General features: G+C 33.7%; 1 protein-coding gene across 2 annotated transcripts in view; it reads right to left on the bottom strand.

The window, feature by feature from the left end:
• The window catches only part of cpx (synaptic transmission protein complexin), a 449,267-nt gene extending 438,764 nt beyond the window's left edge, over positions 1 to 10,503 (bottom strand). For both annotated transcript variants that reach the window (XM_069839638.1, XM_069839639.1), the window contains exon 1: positions 10,388 to 10,503. In XM_069839638.1, coding sequence (XP_069695739.1) covers positions 10,388 to 10,400 — 13 coding nt within the window. In that variant the 5' untranslated portion in view covers positions 10,401 to 10,503. The remainder of the gene's footprint in view (positions 1 to 10,387) is intronic.
• Between the last annotated feature and the right edge of the window lie 1,311 nt (positions 10,504 to 11,814).

The following is an 11,814-nucleotide window of genomic DNA, read 5'->3' on the forward strand; positions in this document are numbered from 1 at the left end:
TACTGTATTAAGTGGTTGAAACATATCATTCATAAAGAAAGTGATATTCCAAAGAAAGAGATTGAGTATTACATGATAAGTTGGAATTTATATTGATGGTATCTTTAGCCTTATAAAAGTAATCAATAAATTAATCAAAACAATGTTACAGTACAAAGCAAAGTTACCTAAACTCTTATTGCAGTATGCTTTTAAGGTGATATTGTGAGCAACTTCCTATCATCAGAATAGTAAATTATTTTCTCGAAATCTGCTGAAGCTATAGAGCTGACATTTTTACAACACATGGGCACGTAGGCTATCTTTTGCTTATGATGTAACAGTAGTTGCTTTGTTAATTCATTTCCTTACAAACAATTTCCATGCGAATATTTTCAAAATCTTCAATACACTATCTTCAGTAATATGTACAGTATATACGGTATATTAGATTTACGAAAACATTTTGTAAGGCTACTAAATAAATAGGCGTATACCTGAAAATTTCACTTTTCTATACGAAAAGTTGAGAAAATATTTCTTTTGAATAAAAAAATCAAACTTGTGAAAAATGAGCATTAAAATTAAAACTTACATTCTTATAATGCACTTATACTTCTCAGGCAAATCTAAAAAATTAATATGGATGCAGTTTTAATAAGTTCTCTTCCCTTTATCTATTGAGTGCTGGCCAACCCTTAATATAGCTCGACCAAGCGGCATATACCACCTCTTTCGTCTGTCTCTTTCCTTTCCGCTGTAAAGCGCTCAGGCTCTCCTGGGCTCTAGAGCGCGCGCTTGCTTCTGTCGGCATCAATTGACATGCCTGTACTAGCCTATAGTAATAAATTTATGGAGTTTTCCTTTATATTTAACAAAATTACAGATTTGAATATAGAAAGAAGTATAGTAACATTACAAATTAATTCTATAAATTTAATGCTCTTTTAAACATAGTAAAATTTCGAACACATTTTCTTTTTGTAGTGCTACTCCGTTTAATTTTTTAATTAATATTATTTGTAATCTTCATCTGTGAGACGAACTCGATAGCTCAGTGGTAGAGCGCCTGACCGGAGAACAGGAAGTCGCAGGTTCGATTCCCGCTCGAGGTTGTGAAATTTTTCTTTCATACCATGGCATGATTGTGACTATAACAGTATTTAATTCATTAATATTATTTGTTATGTATTTTGTTACTTTGCCTTTGAGAAATATGAGTAAAAATTTCCCATAGATGACTTACCGCTCGTCGTAAGGAAAGCTTAGGAATGGAGTCGCCACCTTTTGCATCCAAACCTGTCCACTATTTGTAAACCTATAGGACTTATTTCCCCTAGAGAGATTACCTTCACTAGCTAAAGAATTCTCTCTGCCATTTGCTAGTTTTGGTCCGCCCCGGGCTTTGAAGAGATCGAGGAAAAGAGTAATTGAAACTGCAGATATGAAATTTTAAAGACGAATTGCAGCTTATATATTATATGACGACATTAGGAATGAATTTAATATTTATAATCTGCAGCATAAAATAGATTAATCTAAGTCTAAGCAAGAATACTTTCAACATAGGTCTAGTCCACCCTGTAGAGTAATGGTTAGTATGTCTGACCGTGAAACGCGTGGGTCCGGGTTGAAATCCTGTGTGGGACAAGTTACCTGATTGAGGTTTTCTCCGAGGTTTCCTCAGCTTACAGCTCACAACAGTAAAATTTTGGAAATATTCAACATTCTTTTCTTCCATTACTGTATCTTGTACAATAATAAAAATTACTGTGTGTAAAACCCTGTCCTTATGCTATAAGAAAAAAATACTTTACGATTTAAAAAAATCATTTACATTTTTTTTTCATAATTCATTTCACTGTGAAGTGATGAAGCGTTTCTCACGCAACTCAAAAACTATTCAACATTCTGTAATGACATTTTTTGTATGTATTTATGCATGTCATATCTAGAATATGATGCAAGATCACGTCTTTACGTTTGATAGATTGTCTGATAAAAAATAAATTCATTAGAAATTGTCAAATATCAGTATTTTCTTCTAACACAAAATAAAAAAAAAATATTATTTATTAAGGAATGTAATGAACGCGTTTCACGGTCAGACATACTAACCATTACTCTAGAGGGTGGACTAGACCTATGTTGAAAGTATTCTTGCTTAGACTTAGATTAATCTATTTTATGCTGCAGATTGTAAATATGAGTTTCAGCAATAAAACAAAAGGGAGAGAACATGAAAAAGTTAACAAGTTTATGAGTTATAAGGGAAAAGCTTCATCACTGCACAGTGAAATAACATCATTATGAATTTTGAAAAAAAAAAAAAAAAAAAAAAAAAAAAAAAAAAAAAAAATATGTAAATAATTTTTTTAAACCGTAAAAATATTTTTTTTTTCATATAACTGAAGTGTTTTACACGTACCAATTTTCATTATTGTACAAGATACAGTAATGGAGGAAAAAAATGTTGAATATATTTCCAAAAATTTTACTGCTGTAAGCTGTACCTAACTCTTTAAGTGCAAGTGCTAGGTAACTTTCGGCGCTGGACCCCGGACTCATTTCGCTGGTTTTATCATCTTCATGTCATTCAGACGCTAGATAACCATAGCACTCGATAAAAAGTCGTAAAATAACCAATTAGAACGAAGATTATAGAACGAATGGATTTCTACTGACCTCAAACAAGCTCTACAATATGAACAAAAAGGCCAACGTTTGGTTGGTCGACCTAGACTACGTCGGAAAGGTAGTCTTTTGAGACAGAACAGGCTTATAACCCATTCTTGGGGTGGAAAAAGACGATCTACTTGGTAATTTTGTACGTCTTTTAAAGGAAAAATACATGTCACAAAGGTTACAGAACGTAGTTCAAAATTATACATGTGTCTAGTAAGTAAACATAGGCCTAATAATAAGAAAACATGCAACATTAAATGCAAAATATTTCATTATTAATGCTTCAAAAGAGTAAGGAATTAGTTCATTTGATAAAGAAATAGCAAAGAATTAGTGAAGCAAGAAGAGAAGTCTACTGAGCACACTCAACTGACTCGAATGCAAAAGAAATACAGTAGTCTGCATAGCACAATGTTATCGATAGGTAAATGAATTTGTAAATTTTGTCTTAACACATGAAATCAAAATATATTTACTCAAACAGAAGAAAGAAAAAAAGAAATAATTATGTACAGGAATTTACTACTTAAGGCACTCTGCAAGATAATAAGATAGAATGATATTAAGCAAAAGTGACTCATTAGAAAGTATATTTTACGGGAAATACAAAAATAACTATTAAAAGGACATCACCCGAATGAAAGGCAATTAGGTTAGCTTAAAGTAAAATCTACACAGGAAAAACGAGCAGTAAACCTACCAAAAGATTAACGGGTATCAGAGAAGATGCGAAAATACAGCAGCTTTAAGGGGTTAGGTACAGCTTACAGCAGTAAAATTTTTGGAAATATTCAACATTTTTTTCCCTCCATTACTGTCTCTTGTACAATAATGAAAATTGGTATGTATAAAACACTGTCCTTCTGCTATATAAAAAAATATTTTTTTTTCGATTAAAAAAATTATATATATACACTTTTTTTTTCAAAATTTAAAATTGTGGCAGTTCACTGTGCAGTGGTGAAGCATCTCTCATAACTAATTAACTTGTTCACTTTTTCATATTCTCTCTCTTTTATTTTTTTGCTGAAACTCATGTTTACAATATCATGCTCTTTCAACTACATTCCTTAATAAATAATATTTTTATTTTGTGTTAGAAGAAAATACTGATATTTGAACATTTTAAAAATGAATTTATTTTTTATCAGACAATCTGTCAAAGATAGAGAAGTGATCTTGCATCATAATGTAGATATAACATGCATAAATACAAACAACAAATTTCACCACAAAATGTTGGATAGTTTTTTAGTTATGTGGAAAACGCTTCATCACTGCACAAAGAATTGAATTTTGAAAAAAAAAAAAAAAAATGTAAATATATTTTTTTTAATCGTAAAACTATTTTTTCAAATAGTTGAAGGACAGTGTTTTACACATACTAATTTTCATTGGCTGGTCGGTCTAGGCCCTTCACGGTCTGTAGCGCCATGTATGGTGGGTCCCTATCACCACGGCATGGCGCGTCCTCAGGTTGCGGATAGAGGAGACGGCCTCCAGATATGGAGGGTAGCTGCGAATATATTGAATAAGCAGTCGTGGACAGCCGATAAGGGGTGGTCCTCCAGCTTGGGGGTTGGGCGAAGGGCTAACAACCCATCACCGTAAAAAACAGCTTGTTACGAATTCCTACAGTAAGCCTCGGAATAGGACTGATTCTCTGGCACGACCACAGCAAAGGAATAAGGTTTTGAGATTTGGCACTTGGAACGTAACTAGTCTTTATAGAACAGGAGGGGTAACATTAGTAGCAAAAGAACTAGCTAGATACAGAATAGACTTTGTGGGAGTACAAGAGGTTAGGTTAGATGGGAATGGCATATCACAAATAGGAGATTACTTGTTGTATTATGGGGAAGGAAACAATAATCACCAATTAGGAACAGGATTCTTTGTACATAAAAGAATAAAATCAGCAGTAAAAAAGGTCGAATTTATCAGTGACAGGTTATCATATTTAGTACTTAAGGGTAGATGGTGCGACATCATGGTTATAAATGCTCACGCCCCTACAGAAGAGAAAGACGACTATATAAAGGATAGCTTCTATGAGGAATTGGAACATACTTTTGATCAGTTCCCTAGATATCACATGAAAATTTTATTGGGGGATTTCAACGCTAAAGTAGGACGGGAGGATATTTTTAGACCAACTATTGGAAAAGAGAGCCTACACGCAATTAGTAGTGACAATGGAGTTAGATTAGTCAACTTTGCCACATCGAAAAATTTAATTGTCAAAAGTACAACATTCCCCCATAAGGATATACATAAATATACTTGGACTTCTCCAGATGGATTGACACACAACCAAATAGATCACATCTTGATAGATAAACGGAGACATACTAGTATAGTAGATATTCGAACTTTCAGGGGTGCAGACTGTAATTCTGACCATTATTTGGTGATTGGAGAATTAAGAGAAAGATTATCAGTAGCCAAGCGAGTAGAGCAACAAGTTAATATTACTAAATTCAATATTTTGAAATTAAAGGACGAGGAAGCTAAGCAAAATTATCAGGTCGAAATTTCGAATAGGTTTGCCACTTTAGAAAGTTCCGACGAAGTTGAGAAAGAATTAGATGTTAATAGCGTGTGGGAAAATATCAGAGATAGTATCAAAATTGCAGCTGAGCAGAGCATAGGTTATTATGAAACTAAGAAAAAGAAACCGTGGTTTGATGAAGATTGTTGCATGGTAGTAGAAAGAAGGAAACAGGCAAAATTGAAATTCTTACAGGATCCAGTTGAGGAGAAGAGAGATAATTATTTCAATGAAAGACGGGAAGCAAGTCGTACACTTAGGAATAAAAAGAGAGGTTACTTGAAGGAAAAACTGAATGAGGTAGAAACAAATAGTAAGAATAAAAACATTCGAGATTTATATAAGGGTATAAAGGAATTTAAGAACGGATATCAGCCAAGGGTAAACGTGACCAAGGATGAGAATGGTGACTTGCTTGCAGACTCTCCATCAATCCTAAACAGATGGAAAAACTATTTTGCGCAACTACTAAATGTACATAGGCCAAATGGAAATGATCGGGACGATATTGAAATACAAACTGCTGAGCCATTTATACCCGAACCCACGCTTTCAGAAGTCGAAATTGCGATAGAAAATCTGAAAAAGTACAAGTCTCCAGGTATCGATCAAATTCCAGCAGAATTAATACAAGAGGGTGGAAGTGCATTATATAGCGAAATTTATAAACTTGTACTTGCTATTTGGGAAAAGGAAATTGTACCAGATCAATGGAAGGAGTCCATAATTGTACCTATTTTTAAAAAGGGGGACAAAACCAACTGTGGTAACTTTCGAGGAATATCACTTTTGTTGACGTCGTACAAAATTTTGTCCAATATTCTTTTGAGGAGATTAACTCCGTACGTAGATGAAATTATTGGGGATCATCAGTGCGGTTTTCGGCGTAATAGATCGACTATTGATCAGATTTTTTGTATTCGGCAGATAATGGAGAAAAAATGGGAGTATAAGGGTACAGTACATCAGTTATTCATAGATTTCAAAAAGGCATATGACTCGGTTAAGAGGGAAGTATTATATGATATTCTTATTGAATTTGGTATTCCTAAGAAACTAGTTCGATTAATTAAAATGTGTCTGAGTGAAACATACAGCAGAGTCCGTATAGGTCAGTTTCTATCTGATCCTTTTCCAATTCACTGCGGGCTAAAGCAGGGAGATGCACTATCACCTTTACTTTTTAACTTCGCTTTAGAATATGCCATTAGGAAAGTTCAGGATAACAGGCAGGGTTTGGAATTGAACGGGCTACATCAGCTTCTTGTCTATGCGGATGACGTGAATATGTTAGGAGAAAATACACAAACGGTTAGGGAAAACACGGAAATTTTACTTGAAGCAAGTAAAGCGATCGGTTTGGAAGTAAATCCCGAAAAGACAAAGTATATGATTATGTCTCGTGACGGGAATATTGTACGAAATGGAAATATAAATATTGGAGATTTATCCTTCGAAGAGGTGGAAAAATTCAAATATCTTGGAGCAACAGTAACAAATATAAATGACACTCGGGAGGAAATTAAACGCAGAATAAATATGGGAAATGCGTGTTATTATTCGGTTGAGAAGCTCTTATCATCCAGTCTGCTGTCCAAAAATCTGAAAGTTAGAATTTATAAAACAGTTATTTTACCGGTTCTTCTATATGGCTGTGAAACTTGGACTCTCACTCTGAGAGAGGAACATAGGTTAAGGGTGTTTGAGAATAAGGTGCTTAGGAAAATATTTGGGGCTAAGCGGGATGAAGTTACAGGAGAATGGAGAAAGTTACACAACACAGAACTGCACGCATTGTATTCTTCACCTGACATAATTAGGAACTTGAAATCCAGACGTTTGAGATGGGCAGGGCATGTAGCACGTATGGGCGAATCCAGAAATGCATATAGAGTGTTAGTTGGGAGACCGGAGGGAAAAAGACCTTTAGGGAGGCCGAGACGTAGATGGGAGGATAATATTAAAATGGATTTGAGGGAGGTGGGGTATGATGATAGAGACTGGCTTAATCTTGCACAGGATAGGGACCGATGGCGGGCTTATGTGAGGGCGGCAATGAACCTTCGGGTTCCTTAAAAGCCATTTGTAAGTTGTAAGTAAGTAAGTAACACAAGATACAGTGATGGAGGAAAAAAATGTTGATTACTTCCAAAATTTTACTACTGTAAACTGTTCATAACCCCTTAAAGGATGAAGAATTTGTGTCGAGATTGCTGAAGAAGGAAAGTAAATTCTTTATGCTGAAGATAATAATGAATATATGAGCCGTTCAGAGCAGAAGTGGTGTAAGTCAAAAATATGTAATGAGGGTTAAGTAAACATTTGTAAAATAGAGCGCAAAGTAGCAATTAATATTCAATTTATTTAAATTATTAGTAGTCTGTGAATAGCAAGAAGACCATATTAATTGCTACTTTGCGCTGTATTTTACAGAATTTTTACTTTAAACCTCATTACCCAATTTTGATTTACACCACTTTTGCTCTGAACGGCTCATATGACCAAATATTTTACAATAGACTAAAGTAAAATATTATTTTTGGCGCGCTCTTTTAATACTTACATTGAAATTATGTAAGATTTCACTGTCAAAATATTGCACAAAATACAACTTGAAATAACAATTAACGAAGACAAATGCGTATTAAATAGTGCGTGCTACACATTAGGTACCGGTACCGATTAGTAACTCAATGTTCTATTTCGAAAACACAGATAAATCTGGTAGATTATGAAATGAAAATGTAACAATAATGGAGCAAAGAGAGAATGGAACGGTAATGGAAACAACAGTACTAGAAGAAAATTAACCTTTCAACCGTTTTGTATACTAAATCACTTTGAAACTGCCTGAAATTGAATCCCTACAACACTTGGTTATACACTGCTATGTAGCTGAGCTGCATCTGGTTACGTTTATTTATTTGTACGTGTGAATAACACTAAAATAGCATCGGTGTAGATTGGGCGGTAGCGTTTTTGCCTGCTGATCCGGGTTGCGCTCGGGTGTGGGTTGACTACCTGGTTGTGTTTTTTTCCGAGGTTTCTTTCCAATCGTAAGCCGAATTTCAGGTAATCTAAGCCCATGGCGAATCCTGGGCCTCATCTCGCCAAATAACATCGTCACTAAATCGATGGTGTTCGGGCAAAGGGGGTTAAGTGCAAAATGTGTTTTGTTCCCTAGGGGAATATACAAATTAAATTCAAAAGTAGTTATGCAAAAAACAAAAAGGATAGGCTACTAGCATTTGTTGTGTTTTATTTCTGTTGAAAATTATTTCCAATAAGGATCCGATATTTAATTTTAATTTAACTCGAAATTAATCTTTTATGACTTATCTCCCTTTACCCAAATACCATGGAATAACCAAGTATAAAAACCATTCAAATGGACTACAGGCCTTACTTACGAAACGTTTATGAGAATGTTCTAGTTTTTAATTTTGGTAGACAGTTAAATAAAGTAAAAAATTCTAAATTCAGTGTCAAGTAACTCTATTATCGAATTTAGTGATTTCATTCTTTCATATGAATAAAATAATTTCAAAGCAGTACTAAACAAACATAGCTACTGCAAGTAGCAATGAAAATAAAACATTACAGGCCTAGAATTTTGATAACAGTCACAATTTATTGTCACTTCTTTTATGTTATTTTTTTTTCAAATGAAAGACTTTGTTCTAGAAAATGATGTCACACATTTATGCAAAACGAGATTTTACTGTAAATTAATGAAACAATTCTGTGACAATCGTCCCTGAGGATGATTTTATAACAAACTGCCTCTATTACACCATCAGTTGTATTATAACCACTGTGTGCGATGTTGTGATTATTAAAATTATTATTATTAAAATTATTGTTGTTATTATTATTAAAATACTTATTAAAATTATTACTATTATTATTATTATTATTATTATTATTATTATTATTATTATTATTATTATTAAAATTAAGTACAGGCAGGCTACATATTAAGTTTCAAATTCCACGGTGACTATACAGTCGATACTCATTTAGCAATTTAGAAAATAAAATGAAGTTTCTAACAACGTAGGTATGCTACGTTGGAAATAATACAAAATAAATATGATTATGGAATTGTTTCAAATTTCTCTCCATAAAACTATAAGCGTGTTGCACAGTTCAATCATATTAATTTTTATTGTTCCGTAGCCTTGCTTTTTTATAGTACTATGTTTTATATTTAGAGGTTATATTTCTTTAAATTTATGTAAAATTCTATTTTTTTGTATGAAATATTCTTAACATATGTTCAAATCATAATTTTAGAGGAACAGCACAGTTTTTCGTTTTTTTTTTAATATAAAGAGTATTTGAAATTTTATTTCTGCGTAGAAAATTAATAAAGTTCAGAAAATTATTGAAAATAAACAGTTAAGCTTTCATCTGTTATACAAGCCGCTACAAAAATATTTACATTAGACTGAACATAATTCAGAGAATTATGCAGTGTAGGCTATACGCATTGCGTTGCGCACAATATTAGTTAATCAAGTCAGTATCGAGTAGAGCCGAGGGGGAAACGAAAGGCGATACGTAATTAATGGAAATTGATCAGAAGCAGTTTAGTGTACAGCACTCAATCTAAATGAATAAAATTATACCAGATACTATCAGTATTTAGTCTATGTATATCATTACTTCTATGGTTATTGCGGATGATGACGTAAATAATAATGCGACAGCATAACATTGCACTATGACGAAACAAGAGAGCATCTCTCTGCGTCAATTGCAGATTGCAGAAGTTCGTGACGATGAAAAGATAAAAACAGATAAGAATATAAGGTAAAATACACAATGAAGGATTAAATACACATTAAAACACTCCAAAGTTGTAATATCACATGTAATTAAATGTTAATAGCCTAGTTAAAGAATACAAGTTCTCTGTTCGTAGTTTCAAAACTTCAAAAATTAAAAAAAATTAATACGCATAACGTTGAAAAATTAGAAAAAAATAATTAGTATTTATAAAAACATGTTTTATTTGTAATTATTTAGAAGAAAAACCTTTTGATAATTATGACACTCAAAAAAAAAAATCTTAGCACTACATTGCAATGACCTCTACGTGTACAAGAAAGCAACTAATGAGCAACTTTTAATGTTGTTCCCGGTCTGGTTTATAAAAGCATGGCCTACCTAGAATATCCATGTTGAGGTCGTGGGGACGTCTTCAGGCACACACACACCCTCACACCACCACAACCCTCTTCTGTACATACGCACCCTCTACCGTGCAACTCCTGAAAATCTACAACACGACGACACGCATTGATTACCAGCCAGTAAGAAGAGAATCTAAGCGCCTGCGCACTCGAAGCTCCGCCTCTTTTGCTCGCGCATGCGCAATGGAGTATCAAAGTTCGGGGCTAACAGTCGCGAAGAGGCGGCGACCGCAGGCGGGCGTGATACCGGCCCGCTCATCAGCTAGCGTTTAAGAGTTCAGATTTAATCGAAACTGCCGATATTCCTACGCGGTCTATATTCATTATCAACAATTCATGCCTCTCGAATTGTCTTGTCGCACTGCACTCCTGCCAAAACAGTACATGCATCATGCTTTAGAATTAGGGACAGCAAATCAAATCGAAATGTACAATAAATCAGATTAGACTAATTCGTTACGACAACCATTAGGTATGATTTACGTTCTTCACTAACGACAAAAGCAGCTTTCATTCTCAAACTTTTTCAGATCAAGTGAAGAGCTGACATGCAGTGTTGGATCGCCGTATTTTTCCTGGTTGGGGAACTTAAGGGTACACTGAAAAACATAAATCTTTTGTTTCTACTCTTGAAAAATATCTCTCTGCTTAGGCCTACAGATGCTAATCGCAAAATTTCAGAGACTTGCGCTCCTTACAACTTGTTTTGACAGCCATTTTTAAAGATGTATGCGCTTTAAATACTTTGCAGCCTCTGCTGTTTAACTGCATTTTTCTCTGTTTTTAGTTTTTGCATTTTGCCCAGGCTCCAAACCTATCCCCTTCCAGGAATTCTGAGCTAGCTACATGAAATTTTTTCCACACCTCCCTCAATCTATTACCGTATGAAAGTACGCATGGATATTTCAATAACATTTCAAAGGTATTTTTAAAAACATTGGTTTTGAAGTCATGGAATTTTTTTTCGCATTTAAGCTATTATGTAAACGATTTTTTAGACAAAACTAATGAGAAATCTTAAAATTTCCATACAATTATTATGAACGACGGGATGTTGAACGTAATAGTAAAGTTTCAGTTTAAAAACAATTTTTATGTTAGGAAATGAAAATAGTATTTTCATCAAACACTTTTTAAAAATATCCACAATATTCACCAATGCAGCTGAAAATTTATATGTATACTATTTATATGACGAATAATACCTGTGCAAAAAAATGAAAACTGTAGGTCTAATATTTAAAAATTTTTAAATTTCATTTAATGCAGCTACACTTAAATTCAGCGATCAGAAGGGAATTTTTGCAGTAAGTTATAAAGTAAAAAGGAACAGATATATTAGGCCTAACACCCATAATCATAGTACGCGAAAAAAATCAGCAAAGAAATTAAATAATGTAG

The sequence above is a fragment of the Periplaneta americana genome, chromosome 11, assembly GCF_040183065.1.
Source record: "Periplaneta americana isolate PAMFEO1 chromosome 11, P.americana_PAMFEO1_priV1, whole genome shotgun sequence".
Lineage (NCBI taxonomy): Eukaryota > Metazoa > Arthropoda > Insecta > Blattodea > Blattidae > Periplaneta > Periplaneta americana.